This window comes from Hemitrygon akajei, chromosome 8 (assembly GCF_048418815.1).
Source record: "Hemitrygon akajei chromosome 8, sHemAka1.3, whole genome shotgun sequence".
NCBI classification, from domain to species: domain Eukaryota; kingdom Metazoa; phylum Chordata; class Chondrichthyes; order Myliobatiformes; family Dasyatidae; genus Hemitrygon; species Hemitrygon akajei.
In genome coordinates this window covers 155,419,181-155,442,155 of record NC_133131.1, presented here as the reverse complement: position 1 = coordinate 155,442,155, position 22,975 = coordinate 155,419,181, and the positions used below count along the sequence as shown (strand labels likewise).

General features: G+C 40.2%; 1 protein-coding gene across 2 annotated transcripts in view; it reads right to left on the bottom strand.

Annotated features, from left to right (window-relative positions):
- lmbr1 (limb development membrane protein 1) overlaps positions 1-22,975 on the bottom strand; it is a 216,854-nt gene that overhangs the window by 123,804 nt on the left and 70,075 nt on the right. For both annotated transcript variants that reach the window (XM_073054882.1, XM_073054883.1), the window contains exons 6-7: positions 21,785-21,911; positions 19,395-19,463 (exon numbers count right to left, since the gene is read on the bottom strand). In XM_073054882.1, coding sequence (XP_072910983.1) covers positions 19,395-19,463; positions 21,785-21,911 — 196 coding nt within the window. The remainder of the gene's footprint in view (positions 1-19,394; positions 19,464-21,784; positions 21,912-22,975) is intronic.

Genomic DNA, 22,975 nt, shown 5'->3' with positions numbered 1-22,975 from the left:
AGCTTAAGAAAGGATTTAGGAGAGCCTGAAGGGGACATGAGAAGGCCTTGGCATGTAGGAACCCCAAGGCGTTCTATGCATATGTGATGACAAGAATGAAAGTGGGGCTGCTAAAGGATAAAGAAGGCAACGTGTTCCTGGAGGCAGAGGAGGTTGGGGAGGTCCTAAATGAATACTTTGCTTCAGTATTCACAAGTGAAAAGGACCTTGATCAGGGTGAGGTCGAAATAGAACAGGCCTGTGTGCTGGACAATGTGGAGATTAAGGAAGAAGTAGTGCTGGAACTTCTTAAAACATCAAGATTGATAAGTCCCCAGAGCCGAATGTGATATACCCCAGGTTCCTGTGGTAAGTGAGAGAAGAGATCGCTGGAGCAGTAGCTATGATCTTTGAACCCTCTTTGGCTGCAGGGGAGGTGCTGGAGGATTGAAGAAACAAGTTCCCTTGGTCAGCAGCACTGGGGCTCCACAGGGACTGTCGTCTCCCTTTCTCTTCACCATCTACACCTCGGACTTCAATTACAACACAGAGTCTTGCCATCTTCAGAAGTTTTCTGATGACTCTGCCATAGTTGGATGCATCAGCAAGGAAGATGAGGCTGAATACAGGGCTACGGTGGGAAACTTAGTCACATGGTGCGAGCAGAATCATCTGTAGCTTAATGTGAAAAAGACTAAGGAGCTGGTGGTGGACCTGAGGAGGGCTAAGGCACCGGTGACCCCTGTTTCCATCCAAGCGGTCAGTGTGGACATAGTGGAGGATTACAAATACCTGGGATACGAATGGACAATAAACTGGACTGGTCTAAGAACACTGAGGCTGTCTACAAGAAGGGTCAGAGCCGTCTCTATTTCCTGAGGAGACCGAGGTCCTTTAACATCTGCCGGACGATGCTGAGGATGTTCTATGAGGCTGTGGTGGCCAGTGCTATTACGTTTGCTGTTGTGTGCTGGGGCAGTAGACTGAGGGTAGCAGACACCAACAGAATCAACAAACTCATTCGTAAGCCCAGTGATGTTGTGGGGGTGGAACTGGACTCTCTGACGGTGGTGTCTGAAAAAAGGATGCTGTCCAAGTTGCATGCCATCTTGGACAATGACTCCCATCCACTCCATAATGTACTGGTTAGGCAAGGGAGTACATTCAGCTAGAGACTCATTCCACCGATATGTAACACTGAGCGTCACAGGAAGTCATTCCTGCCTGTGGCCATCAAACTTTACAACTCCTCTCTCGGAGTGTCAAACACCCTGAGCCAATAGGATGGTCCTGGACTTAGTTCCACTTGGCATGATTAACTTAATATTATTTAATTATTTATGGTCTTATATTGCTATATTTCTTCACTATTCTTGGTTGATGCAGCTGTTACAAAACCCAACTTCCCTCGGGATCAATAAAGTACGTCTGTCTGTCTGTTTGTCTAAAAAAGGTAATAGGGAGAATCCTGGGAACTATAGACCAGTGAGTCTTATGTCGGTGATCTGCAAACTATTGGTAAGGATTCTTAAGAATAGGATCTATGAGTATTTGGAGTACAGTCTACACAAGGATAGTCAACACGGCTTTGTGAAGGGAAGGTCGTGCCTCATGAGCCTAATAGAGTTTTTTGAAGAGGTAACAAAAGAAATTGATGAGGGTAGGACAGCAGATGTGTTCTACATGGATTTTAGCAAGGCATTTGACAAGGTCCCCCACGAGACACTCATCCAGAAAGTCATCAGGCATGGGATCAGTGGAACCTTGGCTGTTTCGATAAAAAAATTGGCTTACAGGAAGAAAGCAGAGGGTAGTAGTGGAAGAAAAGTATTCTGCCTGAGGGTCGGTGACTAGTGGAGTGCCGCAAGGATCTGTCCTGGGACCCCTGCTCTTTGTGATTTTTATAAATGACCTGGATGAAGAGGCGGAAGGATGGGTAAGTTTGCAGATGACATGAAGATTGGAGTTGTGGATGGAGCTGTAGGTTGTCGAAGGTTACAAGAGGATAGAGACAGGATGCAGAGTTGGGCAGAAAAGTGGCAGATGGAGTTCAATCTGGATAAGTGTGAGGTGATGCATTTCGGAAGGACAAACCAGAAGGCTGAGTACAGGGTTAATGGTCGGTTACTTAAGAGTGTGCATGAACAGAGGGACCTTGGGCTTCAAATCCATACATCCCTCAAGGTCGCTGCACAGGTTGATAGGATAGTTAAGGGGGCCTATGGGATGATAGGCTTCATTAATAGGGGGATTGAGTTCAAGAGTAGAGAGGTCACGTTACAACTTTACAAATCTCTGGTGAGACCACACTTAGAGTATTGTGTTCAGTTCTGGTCACCTCATTATAGGAAGGATGTGGAAACTATGGAGAGGGTGCAGAGGAGATTTACCAGGATGCTGCCTGAATTGGAAAACAAGTCTTATGAGGCCAGGTTAGCAGAGCTGGGTCTTTTCTCTTTGAAGCGTAGAAGGATGAGAGGGGACTTGATAGAGGTCTACGAGATTATGAGGCGCATAGATAGGGTGGATAGCCAGTAACTGTTTCCCAGGGCACAAATAGCAAACACCAGAGGGCATATGTACAAAGTTAAGGGAGGGAAGTTTAGGAGAGACATCAGGGGTAAGTTTTTTTTTGTTTTTGTTTGTTTGGTTTTTTTTTTTACAGAGGGTTGTGGGTGCCTGCAGTGACTTGCCAGGGATGGTGGTGGAGGCCAAAACATTAGGGGTATTTAAGAGCCTCCAACCTGATGGCAAGAATATTGACTTCTCTAACTTCTGTTAAAGCCCCTCCACCCCTTCTTACCCCATCCCTGATATATTTAGTTTTTCCCCCTCCCTTTTTTCCCACTATCTCTCTGCCCATCACCCTACCTGTTCTCCATCTCCCTCTGGTGCTCCCTTCCCCCTTTCTTTCTCCCTAGGCCTCTCGTCCCATGATCCTTTCCCTTCTCCAACTCTGTATCCCTTTTGCCAATCACCTTTCCAGCTCTTAGCTTCACCCCACCCCCTCCAGTCTTCTCCTATCATTTCGCATTTCCCCCTTCCCCTCCTACTTTCAAATCTCTTACTATCTTTCCTTTCAGTTAGTCCTGACGAAGGGTCTCGACCCGAAACGTCGACAGTGCTTCTCCCTATAGATGCTGCCTGGCCTGCTGTGTTCCACCAGCATTTTGTGTGTGTGTGCAAGTAAAAATACTACTGAGAACATGAGTTGTAATGGGTTCTTGAAAGTGAGATCATAGATCATAGAATCAGTTAGAGTAGTGGTGAATGAAGTTATTCATACCAGTTTAGGGGCCTAATGTTTGAAGGGTAATAACTGAAGCGTTAAGTAGCAATCTATTCCCTAAAATTATAGCCTTTATGAGGTAAAAAAAATTTAGGGATGTAAAACAAAGCTGACTAAATCAATTCAATGTATAGATCAGTATACAAAAGAGCCCAAGTGGTTGAGGGGAATCCAAATGTAGTTTGTTTCAAGTTCAAATGATTTCTGATATTGTGACAAATACCTTCCAGACCTTCTTAATAAAAATCAAAAGTTAACTGACTCTCCAAGCCTAACTGATTAAAGTTAATTCAAGCTGCTAATGGATGCATATTGTATATAGTTACATATACACACATATCCATATATGCACAGACTGTATATATACACACAGTGATTTGATAAGATGCTACATTCATTAACACATTACTGCAATGTCTATTAAACAAAACCGAGGAAAATAACCTGATCCACAAAAACATTGGAGGGTTTTGAAAGATCTTTGATCTTTTTGATGGGTACTTTGTGGATTTCCCATTACTCCACCTCTCTGACAGAAGGGTGAACGAAATTATGGCCTTCTGATACAAGAACAAGAATTAAGCTTCAGTTAAAATTTCAAGGATGAAAGAATATTCCCTTCTCCTGTCTGATAATATGGCAGGTGTTTTAATTCCACCTGGAACTCACCAATTCTCAACCGAAACCAGGATTACAACACATATCCTATAATACTGAAAAGTTCTTATTTTTTAAAAAAACATTAAATTCAAATACAATAATTTATACAGAATTTCGACACGTTAAAGCCTGCTTTATAAGTCATCAACACAAGAGATTCTGTAGATTCTGCAAATTTTGAGCAACACACATTAAATGCTGGAAGAACTCAGCAAGTTAGGCAGCATAGATAAAGAGGACTAAATAGTTAAGATCTTTCATCAGTTCTGAAACATCGACCGTTTATTCTCCTCCATAGATGCTCCCTAATTTGCTAAGTTCCTTCAGCATTTAGTGTGTTGTTTAATATGTGAACCCTTTTCCATTACAGCAATCAAGAGATTAAAGCGAGAAACTTCTCTCCACTGTGTAAACTGGAAATTCAGCCCTCAGCCTGTTTGCATGAGAAATTATATTCAGTTTGGGCACCTGTATATTGTGGTAGTTCAGTAATTAAATTTGCCCTTAAAGAACTTGCATCACTATCAGAAAATCTAGACTATGGAATTATGAATTTGCTCTTAGAAAACTTGTGATAAAAGTCATCTTTTGTTTATCTCTTACCTTAATACATGTGCAGATGACATGGCTTCATGTTATGAAAAATAGTGGTAACAGACTATTTTCTAGTTTATGTAAAATACAGAGAAATTTCTATGTATAGTTATTAAAAATTTTAGTCTTTGCCTTTAATGAACAGCAGTGCTCCTGCTCAATATACCTGTTGGGGACAGGTATAATTTCTAAGATACTTGTCTGAAAATCTTTCCAATTCTTGACACACAAGTGGCTAAATAAAACTGTTTTTAAAGTGAATTTTGCATAATTTCTTTCCTAATTTATATTGACTGCCTTATGATCTCTATCCAGTTAGGGTTCCATTTACAGAGCAAATTTCACACAAGCTATGCTCAGTTCTGGTCACCTCACTACAGGAAGGATGTGCAAACCATTGAAAGGGTGCAGAGGAGATTTACAAGGATGTTGCTTGGATAGGGGAGCATGCCTTATAAGAATAGGTTGAGTGAATTCGGCCTTTTCTTCTTCGAGCGACAGAGGATGAGAGGTGACCTGATAGAGGTGTACAAGCTAATGAGAGGCATTGATCATGTGGATAGTCAGAGGCTTCTTCCCGGGGCTGAAATGGCTAGCACAAGAGCGCAGAGTTTTAAGGGGCTTGGAAGTCAGTACAGAAGAGATATCAGAGGTCAATGTTTTTTTTTAAAAACACAGAGAGTGGTAAGTGCGTGGAATGGGCTGCCAGCGGTGGTGGAGGCAGAAACGATAGGGTCTTTTAAGAGACTCCTGGATGGATACATGGAGCTTAGAAAAATAGAGGGCTATGGGTATGCCTAGGTAGTTCTAAGGTAAGGACATGTTCGGCGCAGCTTTGTGGGCCAAAGGGCCTGTATTGTGCTGTAAGTTTTCTATGTTTCTAAGCTTAAAACATCATAAAACCCTTGTTATAGCAATGAAACAGCTGTTATAACTTAAGAGAATGTAGCAGACAACTAAGTACAGCTACCATCAATGGGTGGATAAATCTATTTCAGTTACGCTGGTAAAAGAATATACAGTGGCCTAGGCATTCGGACAACTTCTCTGCATTCCTGCAAGTAAAATTCAGGAAACTTTTACTCTTACTCAAGAAGAGGCACAAGGTACTCCTATCCAAAAGTTAGGAATAGAGGTAATGTTCATCAATTTATATTGTCGTCTTTTAGAGTATTAGTTGAACACATTAGCATGCTGATCCAGAAGCAAAATTATCATCCCCGAGCAATGACTAACACCTAGCATCAAAACAACCTCTGGCATGGTTAGTACCAAGGGTTTGAAAGGAACTGTTGAAAGTTAAACACAAAGTACACTGCAGATGCTGTGGTCAAATCAACACGTACAAACAAGCTGGATGAACTCAGCAGGTCGGGCAGCATCCGTTGAAAGGAGCAGTCAACGTTTCGGGCCAAGACCCTTCGTCAGGACTAAAGGAGGAAGGGACAGGGGCCCTATAAAGAAGGTGGGGCGAGGGGGAAGGTGCAGGTGAAAAACCAATCAGAGGAAAGATCAAGGGGTGGGGGAGGGGAAGCTAGGAGGGGATAGGCAGGAGAGGTGAAGGAGGAATGTAAGGGGAAAGCACTATGGTTAGTAGAAGAAGGCAGAATCATGAGAGGTGACAAGCAGCTAGAAGAGGAGGCAGAGTGCCCCTGCCCCCTCCTTCTTCAGTCCTGACGAAGGGTCTCAGCCCAAAACGTTGACTGCTCCTTTCAACGGATGCTGCCCGACCTGCTGAGTAACTGTTGAAAGAGTTTGTACAAGTAATGACAGTACAGTTAATTGCCTAAGTTTTCTGAACTTCTAGTGGTTGCTGGGATAACTATCCCCTCAAATCCATGTTCTCTTGTTTTTGATACTCATAACATGGGAAAAAGATTCTGACCATCTACCCATATCACTACTTCTTATGAATTCATATAATTCTGTTCAGTCACCCTCAACTTTGTTTCAGGGACTGGTATTGGTTTATTATTCTCACATGTACTGAGATACAGTGAAAAGCTTCTGCATGCCACCCAGCTAGATCATGGACGCATAATTATGAGGTAATAAAATAAAAACAGAATGCAAATATAGCATTACAAACAGAGAAGTTGGGTAAATAAAGTACAAGGCCAAAATGCTATAGCTAGGGAGATCAAGAGTTTATCTTTACCATAAAAGAGGTCCATTCAAGACTCTGGAAACTGTCCTTGAGCCTAAAGATCTGCGTTCTCAAACTGCTGTAGTTTCTGTCCAATAGAAGGGAGAGAAGAGGTGGGAAGGATCCTTGATTACGTTGGCTGCTTTCCCAAGGAAAAGGGAAGTGTAACAATCAAAGGAGCAGACTGACCAATGCCTTATGAAGCCTTACCATTACATCCTTGCTTTTAAATTTCTGTCCTTTTAAACTGAATGCAACATTCTATTTGCCTTCCTTACCACCAGCTCAACTTGCAATCTAACCTTAAGGGACTCCCAAGTCCTTTGCAGTTCTGATTTTTGATGTGTGTGCATGACCATACAATTCCCTACACTGTATTCCATCTGCCACTTCTTTGCCCATTCTCCCAATCTGTCCGAGTCCTTTTACATACCACCTTTGTCCTCAATGCTACCTGCCCCTCTACCCATCTTTGTATGATCAGCAAACTTGGCCACAATGCCATCATTCAAGTCATTAACATATAACGTAAAAAAAGTGATCCCAACGCCAACCCCTGCTAAACATCACTAATCACCTGCAGCCAACAAGGTCACCTTTATTTCCATTCTTTGTCTTCTGTTAGTCAGCAAATCTTTTATCCATGCTAGTATCTTTCATGCAACACCATGGGTTCTTATCTTGTTAAGAAGCCTCATGTGCAGCAACTTGTCAAAGGTCTTCTGAAAAACCAAGTAAACAACATCCACTGACTCTCCTTTGTCTATCCTGTCTGAAAGATCATTACTCATACCTCCACAATCTCTTCAGCTACTTTCAAACCCTGGAGTTAGTCCATCTGGTTCAAATGCCTTACCTACTTTAGACCTTTCAGCTTCTCCTTAGTAATAGCAACAACACTCACTTCTGCCCCCTGACACTCTTGAATTAATGGCTAGTTTCTCCCATAGTGAAGACTGATGCAAAATACTTAAGTTCATCCACCACTTTTCTCCCCCATTACTACCTCTCCAGTGTCATTTTCCAGCAGTCCAATATCCATTTTCTCCTCCTTTACTCTATGTATCCCAAAAACAACTTCTGGTAACCCCTTTTATAATATTGGCTAGCTTTCCTCCATATTACATAGAACACAGAACACAAATTTACAGCACATTACATGCCCTTCCTTTCTCTTATGGCTTTATTTTTAGTTACCTTCTGTTGGTTGTGGGTTTTTTTTAAAAAGCTTCCCAATCCTCTAACCTCCCACTGAAGTTTGCTATTTTATAATTTTTGCTATCTTATATGCCCTCTTTTTTGCTTTTATGCTGTCTTTGATTTCCCTCATAGACCAGTTATGTCATCCTCTGTTTAAAATACTTAATCTTTCATATGTAGGCATTCTACAAATTCTGTCTCTTGGGATCCAGCGCCAACCTGATTTTCCTAATCTACCTGCAAATTGAAATACAGACATACTTTATTGATCCCGAGGGAAATTGGGTTTCATTACAGCCACACCAAGAATAGTGAAAAAATATAGCAATATAAAACCATAAATAATTAAATAATAATAAGTTAATCATGCCAAGTGGAAATAAGTCCAGGACCAGCCTATTGGCTCAGGTGTCTGACACTCCAAGGGAGGAGTTGTAAAGTTTGATGGCCACAGGTAGGAATGACTTCCTATGCTGCTCAGTGTTACATCTCGGTGGAATGAGTCTCTGGCTGAATGCACTCCTGTGCCTAACCAGTACATTATGGAGTGGATGGGAGTCATTGTCCAAGATGGCATGCAACTTGGACAGCATCCTCTTTTCAGACAACCCCATCAAAATCCCCCATAAGGCACCAAGTAAAGTTGAGACTGACAAAGATGAGAGCAGAGGATGGGTGGTTGTTCAGCAATGGCTGCCTGCATTTGACTGGTCTTCCTCTCCCTGTCACTAACTGCTGTCAGAGGAAAGTACAGGAATCTTGGGATCTACTTTGCAGGGATTGATCGGTGAGGCTCGCGGCTGTGGACCCATTTTCGGAGGATTTAGCTTCATGTTGCATGTGTTTCTGGATTCTGGTTACTGTTTTTTGCTGTTTGAGTGGTTTGATCAAAGTACTCAATGCAGGCTTTGGCAACAATTAGCTCTGTAGCTTGTAATCAGACAGCGACGCTGAACTGAACTAAACTAAATATTGGACTCTTGGCTTGATGCTTGGTTTCTTGGTTATATGTTGTTCGCTCGCTTTTTGCCATTTGCACAAATTGAGGTTTTTTTTAAAGTGGGTGTTTGATGTTTTCTTTGAACGGGTTCCATGGTGTTTCTTAAGTTTCATGGCTGCCTGTGGGAGGACGAGTCTCAGACTTGTATTCTGCATACATACTTTGATAATAAATGTACTTGGACTTCAATCTTCCGATCCTATGTCACTTCCTTCTAAGGATTTGGTTTCATTTTTTACCAACAGAGTCACACCACCTCCTCTGCCTACCTGCTTGTCCTGTTAATACAATTTGTATCCTTGAACGTTAAGCTCTCAACTATGATCTTCTTTCAGTCACGACTCAGTGATACCCATAATGCCATTATCTGCCATTGTTAACTGCACTACTAGATTATCTACCTTATTCCATATACTGAATACATTCAAATATAAATATTGTATTTATCACCCTTTTTCAGTTTGTCCCCATGTTACACTTCAACTCATCCCACTGACTGCAATGTCTCACTATACATTGCAACTACTTGCATACTAATGGCCCCATCCTCAGCCCTATCACCCAGTTCCAGTTCCCCGTATGAGAGGTTCTAATGGGAACACTCTAAAAGTTCATCACAGACTCAAATGGAGGAAATGGCCTTTGTGCCATAGGATCTCACTTTCCTACTTTCCTGTTGTTCTCTTGCATTATTGACTTCTTGGTGCTGGAACCAGTCATTTCCAATTTTCCATTTATTCCTTGGTTACTCAGCTAGATCTTCACTTTTTTTTTTAAATCCCCCCCACTCTTGCCATTTATCTGTGGTGAATTACTAGCCACTAGACACCACTCCTTCAGAAAATAGAAATGAGGATAACCAAAAACAATATGATCTTCCTGAATTATGATGCTTAAGGCTTATATAAAACAACAAGCACACAATTAATGCATAATCAACAGTCCATTTCTTCACACTAAGAAACAAAACAGCTCGGAACTGGAAAAAGAGACATCAGGGAAAAAAAGATATTGATATACCCTGTAAATATAGCTATACAAAATATAAATGGAAATTGGTTCAGCACTCAAGACCATCAAAATGTATAATCCACCACACTACAGCTCTGAACCTATGTATCTGATTAAAGCTTACAGGATATGCTAACATACAAGCTACACAATATGAAATGGTCATGTTAGAAGCTCAGGAACCTAACTTAGTTTGCCAGATTATTTTGGACCAAAATAACAACCATGGTATGTTGAATGGGAAATGCGGCCAATCTCCTCACTGTGTGCATTCCACACATAATTAAATCAATTTGTACCAACACCCATTGACCAAGTTCTTCATATGTGAGTCCAACTGTGAAACAAACAGATCTTTAATAGAGCAACAATACATCATATACCAATTTTTGATGAAGGTTATTGAGACTTAATAATTCTTCAATAATTTTTAAAATAATTAGATTAATGCACAAATTAATTCCAATGTTTCATATATACGACTGTGGTAAGAATGCAGACAGTTGTGTTAAACTTTTTCATTAATATTTGACCACTGCATTCGAATGTGAAACAAGTGGAATATTGCAACTACATTGAGCAATATAACACAAAATACAAACCAACAACAAATGCAATACACCATTTGTTTTGCCACATGTTTGCTCCATTTAGTTATCAAACTTGAAGACTAGTGGGAATGCCAAACAGAAATCCCATAGTTGGACTAAAAATGAAATTTTCAGACTAATGTTTATTTTCCCAAAGATCTTGTTTGCACACCCAAAATATTCTCTTGGGATCTTTACACAGAAAGGAGGAATCGGGCAACATCAGGTCAGCTAATGTAATATTCATGGACAATGGAACATATTGAAGACTATAGGGAGTTTGCCTAACACTCTGTGGTAGATGGGTCCAAATGACTGAACATCAATCTGACTTGCGCATGAGTAGACTTCCAATTATAGACAATGAAAACCATCTTCCAGAGAAGAAGGCACAGTTGCTCATCATTTCTTTCCCCTATGAAACGACTGCCCAAATTCTAACAATCCACTTTCCGTGAAACAGCAAAATTATTAAAATTGACAATTCTGTGTTGCAAAACAAAAACTTCCAATCATAAAAAAATGTAAAATAAGTATGATTACAATAATCAATAGTCAACTGTTCTGATATTTCACGGTAATCTTTCTTCACTTCTCCAAAAAGGGAAGTAAAATTGCAATCACTGTGCTGCAACAGGTTAACATAGGCCAAGCTCACTTAGATTTGAAGTGCTAAAATAATACTAATATTCACTTGCCAATTGCTGCTGAAATATTAGCCATGGTTCTGCAATATCAAAACACTAGGGACTCAATTGTTCCACTGCAGTTTAGAAAGTCATTAGTGACCTCTGCTGGTTGATACACAAACATACAGGAGCAGCCTGACGTAAATATGATAAATGCTCCATGTGAGGGGCATACAGTAACAGAGAGACCTTGGAGTGTATGTACATTTTCAGATTCTTTAAAAATTAGCATGGCAGTTAAATAGGGTGGTTTTAAAAAGGCATGGGGGAATACTTTCCTTTATTACCCGAGACACGGAATACTAGATATAGTAAATTTCTTGCATACTTCTGCTTCCTTTGTATTACTTTAGTTTCAGAGTGACTGATGAGACTAATATGGGAACGATAAACTCTAGAGCACTCCTTTAGCTGCTCAATGCACAGCTTCAAGATACTTCCAGTGTCTGTACCTGAGGTCTATAATGTTCCTCCACTTTGTGTAGTCATGGTCCAGGAATTCCCACCTGTCAATGGAGATGGCAATTTTTTTTTGAGAAGGCTTTGAGCACATTCTTGAATCTTTTCCTGCTTACCTGGAAATTTTCTCCCCAATACAAACTGGAATAGAGCTCCTTTTGTGCAAGTCTGTGGTGGGCATGCAAATGATAAGACATGCCCAACTGAGCCAGAAATGTTAGCCTTGGAGAAGACACTGTCAAGTATTCATTTATCCTTTCAGTGAATTCGGAAGTTACTGCAGAGAAACAAATTGTAGTATCTTTCCAGTGCTTTGCCAGCTACAGTGGTTCCAACCTCAGAATTGTATTGAATGTTCATTGCCGCCTGGTTTAATGTCAACTGTAAAAGCCTTGATTTTCACAATCAGCTTTTCCTCAATCAATAGTGGTGCTAGTGAATTCCATCAATATCTGCCTTCACTAAGAGGCAAAATCGTACTTAGGAGTGGTTGACCATGTTCTCCAGGGTCTTAGAGTGAAACTTGTCAGAAGGCAGTGTTGCTAAGTTTGGGTAGGTTGGTAGTTGACCTTGTCTGGTGGATATCAATTGAAAGACAATGTTACAACACAGGAATCAAATCTTGGCTTGGAACTGCTCCATTCATGGGCAAATGTAAGAATAGTTTACATACTTCAGCTCAGCTTCTGTGATTCACATGATCTTTGTTCTCAACTGCAATCTATGCATTTCCTTTTAGTTCAGAAGATTAACTGCTGAAAGAAGTTTGTTGGGTGAAAAGTACAGCAACGCCATGAAAATTTTTCCCCAGGGCTGAAATGGTTGCCACAGGAGGGCACAAGTTTAAGGTGCTGGGGAGTAGGTACAGAGATGTCAGGGGTAAGTTTTTTTACTCAGAGTGGTGAGCGTGTGGAATGAGCTGTCGGCAACGGTGGTGGAGGCGGATACGATAAGGTCTTTTAAGAGGCTTTTGGATAGGTACATGGAGCTTAGAAAAATAGAGGGCTATAGGTAAGCCTAGTAATTTCTAAGTTAGGGACATGTTCAGCACAACTTTGTGGGCCGAAGAGGCTGTAGTGTGCTGTAGGTTTTCTATGTTTCTAAGTACTACATTCATTTTTCAGCATCATCTTAAGGAAATATGCAACTGCACTGGAGAGAAGGCATTTGATATTTTAGCTACAAGTAATAGAGAACTGAGATTGCTTTCTTCGTAACAGATCTGACTGAAATAATAATTAGATATAAGCAATTACAGGAGCACTAGATACATTTTATAAATTCAAAACCAAAGTACATAGATTTCAAATATATTGGAAGGAGGATTAGAGGGGAGATGAGGAGAGATTTCTATCCCTCTATGCAAGGAGTAGTAGAGATCTGTGACTTACTGCGTGAAAGTGTGGTAAAAGCAAAAATCTTCACCACATCTGAAAAGTACTTGGATATGTACTTGAAGAGCAGAGCTTCAACTCACACACACTGTACTTTTTCTGTACAGCAAACTTACTATGATTCCAAGAGCTTTATGAATACTAACTCTCAAAATGCAAGATTCACCTGAAAGAACATAGATTTGCATTGACAATCCACTTTTAGTAAGAGATTGAATTGATTCATAAAATTCACAGAATCTTATAGCAGACAGCGGACACGTTGAAAGAATCACCCAATTAGTCACAGCCTCATTCCTGCTCACTCAAACAGCCCTACAAATATTTCAAGTGTTCATTCAAATCCCTCCTAATAGTTATGAGTTAAATCCTTCCATCATTCTTTTAAAGTCAGGCAATGCAGATATCAACACACAGTCTAAAGACCAAGTCACCCTTTTTATTTGTACCCTCTCATTGTTGATCATTTTGTAACTCTAAAGCAATTTTCAAGTGCAGCCCATTAAACCTTGTATGATTTGGCATACCAAATCTGGCCTTAGTGCTACTATGGTGTAGCAGTGATTGCTGCTGTTTCTCAGCCGTGGAGATTCCATTCAATCCTAATCTTGGGTACTGTCTCTGAAGAATTAGTCATGACTGCACGGGCTTTCACCAAATGCTATTTTCCTTCCACATCCAAGATATACTGGTTGAAGCATTCTTTAAAGGCATGCTGCTAGATCAAGTCAACAAGTGGGTGGCACTGTATAGTCACAATTTACCGTACCAGCAACAGGGGTTCAATTCCCACCGACATCTGTTAGGAGTTTGTATGTTCTCCTCGAGACCACACGCTTTGGTTTCCTCCGACATTCCAAAGGCATAAAGGTTAGGGTTAGAAACATGCTCTGTTGACGCCAAAAACATGGTGACACTTGCAGGCTTCCCTCAACACAACCTTGTACTGTGCTGGTCGTCAACGCAAATGATGCATTTTGCTGCATGTTTCAAAGTACATGTGACAAATAAAGCTGATCTTTATGCTTATCTTCTGCAGATTGCCCCTTAATGAAAATAAGCAGCAAAGAAAAAAAAAATCAAACAGGAATTGACAAGAATTCAAGAGAGAGAAGCTGTGGAGTGGTAGACAAGACCAGCTCTATTGCACTTCGTTATTTCAGTGACTTACCAGTAAATTTCCACTATCAATGTCCCTAAATTGCACCATCTAGAATTAGATAACATATTGCAGATGGGGCCTAGCCACCATCATGAAGGGAGTAACATACCCTCATTTTATACCTTGTGTCTCTCTGGTTACATATAATGTATGCCTTCAAAATAGCCCACTTAACATGCCCTGCCATCTACCAAGTCTAGACCTTTATGTTCTTGCACCTAATTCATAACCTCACTATTGTCTAATCTCTTCCTCCCACTAATTGATCAAAGCTGCAGTATTTTAATAGTGAGATCATCAAAAAATTATGCCTAAGAAACTGATAACCCATTCTTCAACGACTTATTTGCTGTGTACTCCATCTAGTGGCAAGACTGGATATTAGTACAGAAATTATAGAGACCGATCCCAACTGCCTTAAAATGGTGTTTTAAAACTGAACACAGATGTGTTAGAAGGCAACTCCTGCCTGAGAAGAAACTTGGATCCACTCCAATTTTCCAGTCATCACAACAGGTCAACAGTAGATGCCATTTCATTGGCTTTCTACTCAACGCTGAAACATCTGGACAGTGAAGATGCATACATCAGGAAGGTAGTCAGTGACTACAGCTCAGCATTCAATACTGTCATCTGCTCAAAACTAATCAACATACTTCAAGACCTAGGCCTCAGTACCTCCCTGTGCAACTGTATCCTTGGATTTCCTCACTTGCAATCACCTGTCAGTTCGGGGTGGCAGCAAAATCTCCTCTAAAATCTCCATTGGCACAGGTGCACCACAAGGCTGTGTGCTTAGCCCTTGCTCTACTCGCTTCACACTTATGACTGTAAGGCTAAGCACACTGTCACTGACAAAATCAAAGGTGGTGACGAATCAGCATATGAGGAAGATTCAAACTCTGGTTGAGTGGTGCCACAACAACCACCTCTCAATGGCAGCAAGAACAAGGAGCTGATTAATGACTTCAGGAGGAGGAAACTGGCAGTCCATGAACCACCTCATTGGGTATCACAGGTGGAACGGGTCAGCACCTTTAAATTCCTCGGCATTATCATTTCAGAGGATCTGAAATGATCCTGCAAACAAGTGCCATTAGAAAGAAAACACTGCAGTGCCTCCGCTTTCTTAGTTTACGAAGGTTCGGAATGACAACTAAAACTCTGACCATCTTTCATAGATGTGTGGTAGAGAGTATATTGACTGGTTGCACCATGGACTGGTATGGAAACACCAATGCCCTTGAATGGAAAAGCCTACAAAAGGCTCAGTCCATCACGGGTAAAGACCTCCCCATCACCGAGCGCAACTACATGGAGTGCTGTCACAAGGAAGTAGCATCCATCATCAAGGATCCCCACCGCCTCTGTCATACATTCTTCTCGCTGCCATTAGGAAGGTGATACAGGAGCCTCAGGACAGTGCAGAAGCAGTTATTATCCCACAACCATCAGGCTCTTGAACCAGCAGGGACAACTGCACTCACCCCATCACTGAACTGTTCCCACAGCCTCTGGACTCACTTTCAAGGTCTCTGCAACTCATTTTTGATATTTATTGCTTATTTATTTACTAATAATATTTTGAGGGCTTTTTTTTACATTTTGTATTCACAGTATGCCATCTACTGCACATTGGTTGCTGTCCATCCTATTGGGGGCCAGTTTTTCATTGATTCTATTGTGTTTTTTGTACTTACTTTGAATGCCTGCAAGAAAATGAAACTCCGGGTTGTATATGGTGACATACATGTACTTTGATAATACATTTACTTTGAACCACTGAATTTAGGATCTTGGTAACTAAGTGTATTGCCACCAATGATGGCATAACATAATTTTTTAAAAAAAGGTAATCAGGAGATCCAAGTTAGTGAATGACAAGTGTTCCTTGTACTCAATTATAGACCAAACTCTATAGTAAGCATTTATGTGCTTGAAGAAAAATTTCTAGAAGGAGTTTCCCCAGTTCTTTCAAAGACACTCTGAAGATACCCAGTAATAACCAATCCACACATTTTACCTGGTCATGAATTGCCTCAGGTACTTGCAGTGGGTGCTCCTCCAATCCAGGTGCTTGTACTCCAATTTTTCACAAATATCATTAGGCAAGAACATGTGCTACTTCAACCAGCTGTAGGCTAGTGGGGTCTTCCTTTAACCTACTGTGTTTGACTAGAAGTTGCCAGTCATACACAAGTTATTCTACATTTGGATTCTCTTGCTCATAATATCAAAATTAAACTTTACCATTGCCAATGATCCATGCTATGTGTTTTTAGTTGGAAGAAAAATTAGTTAGTTCTGAGACCCAGCCTTTTCAGGTGAAGCAGCAATCATTTGCCCTCCTTCCAATCTAACATAGCCTCATGTATATTGGAGAAAAAAGAGGCATATTGAATAATCACTTTATAAAGCACTTGCGTTCAGACCACAGTTGTAACCCTGAGCTTCCAGTGCCTGCCACTTTAATTCACCATCACATCTCCACTATGACCTGTTTCTTTCTAACAATGTGGAAAGGAACAATGCACGCTCAAGGTACAGAAGTCTGAAGGTACACTCAGCAATTCGGAACAGCTTCTTCCCCTCTACCATTCAATTCCAACATTGAACCCTTAGGCATTACCTCACTTTTTTTTAATATATATATATTATTTCTGTTTTTTGCACGATAATCTATTCAATTACATATACCGTAATTGTTTTACTTATTATTTTTGTTGTTCTCTTCTATATTATGTATTGCATTGCATTGAACTGCTGCTGCTAAGTTAACAAATTTCACAACACATGCCAGTGATAATAAACCTGATTCTGATTCCTGGACTCTTATCAAATTTTCCAGCTCATTCTTTATCTGTATCTTACCTGTATATTTCTGCTCATTAACATTTAGCTCGATTCATTCTTTCTGACCTGCTGGGCAGGGATAAAGTTAGCTTGTAAAATCTACATTAATTAATTTGGTCTCACCCCATCAAAAATATTTCCCTTTTCTCTAACCAGTCCTCTTTCACCATCTCTGCCATTCAAAAACCAACTCTATTTCTCCATTTCCCAGTGCGCAGGCTTGAAATGTTAACTGTTTCTCTTTCCACAGATACTCTGACCTACTGAATATTTTCAGCATTTTCCATTTCAGATTTCCAGAAAGGCCATCTTTAATGAGAAAATGATTTTAAAGGAAACCAGTCTGTATGCAACTTTTCAAAATATTAACCTAAAATAAACTCTTACATCATAGCATTAATGCTGAAATATGAGATACTGCATTTTTTTACACCCTAAATGTGATTTTTTTAAAAAGTTATAAAAATAGGATGTGCATTATACTTAGTAGACGCAGTTCAAGCAAACACGAGGAAATCTGCAGATGCTGGAAATTTCAGCAACACACACAAAATGCTGGTGGAGCGCAGCAGGCCAGGCAGCATTTATAGGAGGAAGCACAGTCGACGTTTCAGGCCGAGACCCTTCGTCAGGACTAACTGAAAGAAAAGATAGTAAGAGATTTGAAAGTGGGAGGGGGAGGGGGAGGTCCAAAATGATGGGAGAAGACAGGAGGGGAGGGATGAAGCTAAGAGCTGGAAAGGTGATTGGCAAAAGGGATATATAGTTGAAGAAGGGAAAGGATCATGGGATGGGAGGCCTCAGGAGAAAGAAAGGGGAAGGGGAGCACCAGAGGGAAATGGAGAGCAGACAAGGAGTGATTGTGAGAGGGACAGAGAGTGAAAAAAGAGAAAAAAGGGGGGGAATGAATGAATGAATAAAGGATGGGGTAAGAAGGGGAGGTGGGGCACTAACAGAAGTTTAGAGAAATCAATGTTCATGCCATCAGGTTGGAGGCTACCCAAACAGAATATAAGGTGTTGTTCCTCCAACCTGAGTGTGGCTTCATCTTGACAGTAGAGGAGGTGGCCATGGATAGACATATCAGAATGGGAATGGGACGTGGAATTAAAATGTGGGGCCACTGGGAAATCCAGCTTTCTCTGGCAGATGGTAGGTGTTCAGCGAAACAGTCTCCCTGTCTGCGTCGGGTGTCACCAATATATAGAAGGCTGCACTGGGAGCGCCAGACACAGTATATCACAGGTGAAGTTTCGCCTCACCTGGAAGGACTGTCTGGGGCCCTGAATGGTAGTGAGGGAGGAAGTGTAAGGGCAGGTGTAGCACTAGTTCTGCTTACAAGGGTAAGTGCCAGGAGAGAGATTGGTGGGAAGGGTTGGGGGGGATGAAGGGAGTCGCATAGGGAGCTATCCCTGCAGAAAGCAGAGGTGGGGGGGAGGGAAAGATGTGCTTGGTGGTGGGATCCCGTTGGAGGTGGCGGAAGTTACAGAGAATTATACGTTGGAGCTGGAGGCTCCACTTCCAGCTCTTAGCTTCATCCTTCCCACTCCTGTTTTCTCCTATCATTTCAGATCTCCCCCTCCCACTTTCAAATCTCTTACTATCTTTTCTTTCAGTTAGTCCTGACAAAGGGTTTCGTCCCGAAACACCGACTGTGCTTCTTCCTATAGATGCTGCCTGGCCTGCTGCGTTCCACCAGCATTTTGTGTGTGTTGCTTTCAGCTCAAGCAAATTGAACTTGGTAACATCAAATGGAAAAGAATTTGAAAAACTGAAAACAGCCATTTGGCATTGCATGTTTAGTTCTTGCATGTTTAGATCAGAGGAAAACTTTCTAAAAGTGAAAGAGAGTTACTAGAACCAATCATGGTCAACACCACAAGAATATATTCTACACCATAATTCCACAAATTTTCAAAGCAGAATAAAACATTTTTTTGCAAATTTGACACTTTTGGAAAATATCTTCAACAGCTCATTTTTCCTAAGGATGTGTACTTTCCATTACAACCTGTACATATCTTTTCAAAGTCCATTCAATCATTTTGGTAGCCCAGCACCCAATTCATTTGAGATCTAAATCCAACTGGCTTTTTCCATTGGAACTCATCCTGTTCAATTAGGCATTGGGCTCTGTCACTTTCTTTTTAGGGCTCCACAAAAACATGACCCTTCTTAATTTTAATTTCTCATTTACAGCCTGGGTTTTATGGTAGGGTAATGGTTCCTTACATTCCTGCTTTAGTCTTCTGTATTCTACCACAGTGATGCAGTCAAAATCACTCCACCTAAAAAATGTATCCAGTTTTGTAGCAATAAAAAAGCAATAAATAAATTCAATTTTTATCTTTACTGAATAGTTACTTACACAATAGTAGTAATCCACCCATCAACGAGATGCAGGAATACAAATAAGGAAGATAAAATTCCCAAAGGTCTGTAAGAAGAAACAACCCAGTAATAAGATACCTTAAGAAAAAGTGTCCATTAGTGCTTCAAAAAAAACAGCCAACTAAGTCATAACAATTTTGGAATATACAAAACAGGAGTTAACAAAATGTAACTAGAGTTATAATGGCAGAAAATAAACAAATGGACGGTACTAGATTTTACTCAAAGTTCATGTCTTCTTGAAGCTGACTGCTTAAAGACAGTTGTAAAAAAAATTCCATAAGAATTTATAAAGCCTATGATATAGCTATCTGAACAAACCAGCAAACTCTATTTTTTTTAAATAAAAAGAGTCACCGAATCATAGAAAAGTACAGCACAGAAACAGGTGCTTTGGCCCAATTAGTCTGTGCCAAAATTCTTTTGGTTTAACAGTCTTCTGGTTCAGGGAGAATGCTCACCAAATCATATCGCACTTTCAACAGAAACAGAAGGAACCAAGAATCAGACTTCCTAGATTCATGAAGTATGCTCAAAACTTAATAGACATGAAGAGCACAGTCTGATCTTGAAGATCATCTGATCCATAAACAATCATTTATACTCTTCAAAATAATATCGGAATTCCACAGTCTAATTACTGCTTTGGGATGGACCCCATAAAAGTATTTTAAAAATCTGACAAAGATCTTAGTGTGGAAGTGCACAAAAATTATTCATAGCCAGAACTACCTTAAAGCGTGCAATTACTACATTTAATTTAGGTAAATGTTGCAGCTAATTTACACACCTACTATAAATCCCAAAGACGTTGTAATTGTTCAAATAGTAGTGAAATAAATAACCTGATGTTTTCATACTACTTACAGACTTCTGTAAAAGGAAAGGATGTCGAAAAATATTTCTGAGGTTGCATTTGGATCAGCCATGACCTTACCAAATGACAGAGTAGGTTTGAGAGGGTTTGTAACCCACTCTTGCTCTGGCACTTAAAATTTGTAAAGACAATTACATTTCAAAATTCACCAACAGTCCTATACAAAGCTAAAGTGATAAAGAAGTCTCCAGCAATTGGCATTTTTATGGTCATCAAACCCCTTATATTTATCAAGTTCAAATGTTGGAGCAGGTAACCCTGACAAAATGTACAGTAATTACTTATTATGCCCAATAAAGCTAAGAGTTCTCCAAACATTCCTGAATAAACTGAACATTTGCATTTCTGTTAACAGTTGTATAGTTCAGTAATAATGCATCAACATTACCCCAACACAAGAAGAATAGTGCTACTTCGAGATACTAGACCAGTGAGTTGCTTCAATTTTTGACTTGGATGTTTTTGAAGATCAGTAACCAATGCTGTTATCTGCCCTAAAAACACTTTTTTGATTTAATAGATTGTAGGGATGATGCATGGGATAGAAAACAAAATCCAAAATGTAGCATTACATCATTTTTAATTAATATAATTTGATTCCAGTTAATTGGGACACATCAGGACCGGTACACTTTGGCCCAATTAAGCACAAAATACCATTTAACTGAGTCACAAATTATGCACTTAAATGAAATAGAGAACAAATTAGAACACTACCAATACTACTACAGTATTACAAAACTGTATTAGTTCTGATAGTTATTGGCGGAGTAACTCATCTCTAAAACAAAATCAGCGCAGACACCTGGTGCAGATAATAGACTACCTTTATTGCCTTCCTGCATGAAGTCAAAATAAAAACAACAAAATTATCAAAAATAACACGAGTGAATCTGCAGATGCTGGAAATAAATAAAATCACAAAATGCTGGCAGAACTCAGCAGGCCAGACAGCATCTATGGGAGGAGGTAGTGACGTTTAAATTATCAAAATTCACTGCTTTCTGATTCAGCATCTGTCAGCACAAATGGAAAACATAACACAAGAATATGCTACTGACACCATTTTAAAACTGTTCATTCTGTAATGTCTAAAAGCTGATTCTGGCATCATCAAGCCCGAGTGCTTGAAAACTATTCTGAATTGTCTTGCTTACTTCTCACCAATTATCAGTGACAAAAGTCACTGCTTTTTTGAACACAAACACACGCAACTGACACTAGCCCATGCTGATCACGCTAAACGTGGGTGAGTGTCACACAAGTGTACACAACTGATGCTAGTGAAAAACTGTTCGGCAACAGTCTCTTACCCCAGTTGAGCAGCAGTGTCCCAAATTCTGTAAATGAAGGGAATCACAGCAATTTTAACAATTTATCTTTGTGTTCTTTAAGAGATGTCACGAATAAATGGTAGTCCCGATTTACCAATGGCCCAATTAGCTGTATATCCACTGTATATCAAAATTTTGATTTCTTAGATCACATACCATACAAAGATTCCATGCTGGCAGCATCATTATCAATCAAGGCAGAAGCTACCCAAACTATTCCGAAAATGAGGAGCCCAAGAAGAATAAGCATGACTACAGTCTCCAGAATTCGTGCTCTAATTCCCTGAAAATAAATGGAAAACATGTCGATATATTAAAACATGATCTTTGCACTTGAGGAATGCAATGATTTAATTAAGTCAGTGAAATATAACACTTCGCAAAGATGCTAAGCCGCATTAACAGAAAACAAAAGAACAATCACATTATCAGTAGGAGATGAAAACATTGCCTACATTGGAGTGGCGACTGCAAGTGAAGCTGTATATATCCTGGACAGTACAATGAAATTGCATAACATTTCTGATATTATTTTAATAGCAAATAGAAGTCAAGCAAAATTCAATGCAGAAATCAAGACAGCAAGTAAATTTTCTATGTTTAAGTTTACAATAGAAAGAATTAAAACAAATGGAAGCCCACTTCTATAAAGACACAATGTCTTTCAGCTCCTACCCACTTCATAAAACAAGCTGAAGCAGTCCAACCAATTTCAAACCTCATCTCCAAAGTAGCCCATTAATTAAAAACTATATATACGGTAATTATATTATAAAAACTACATACTTTTCAAGCTTCTAATAATTTCTCCCATCTCCCTTTTTTTCCCCCCATTTCCTATTTTGGTTCCCCTTACATCTCTTCTCCTCACCTGCCCATCATTTCCCACTGGTGCTGCTCCTCCTTCCCTTTCTTTGATGGTCCACTGTCTTCTCTCAAATTCCTCCTTCTTTGATCTTTTATCTCTTCCACCTATCACCTCCCAGCTTTTTACTTCATACTCCATCTTCTCTCTCACCTGGTTTCACCTACCACCTGCTAGCTTGCACTCCATCCCCTCCCCCCAACTTCTAATTTTGGTTTCTGCCCCTTTCATTTCCAGCCCTAATACAGGGTCTTGGCCCAAAATGTCAACCATTTATTCTCCTGCACAGATGCTGCCCGACATGCCGAGTTCCTCCAGCATTTTGTATGTGTTGCTCAAGTACGTCAGCATCTGCAGAATCTCTTTATACAGACCTTAAGAAACAAGAGCAAAATTAGGCCATTCAGCCCATCAAATCTGCTCTGCCATTTGACCATGGATGATTCATTTCCATCTCAACCCTATTCTCCTGCCTTCTCCCT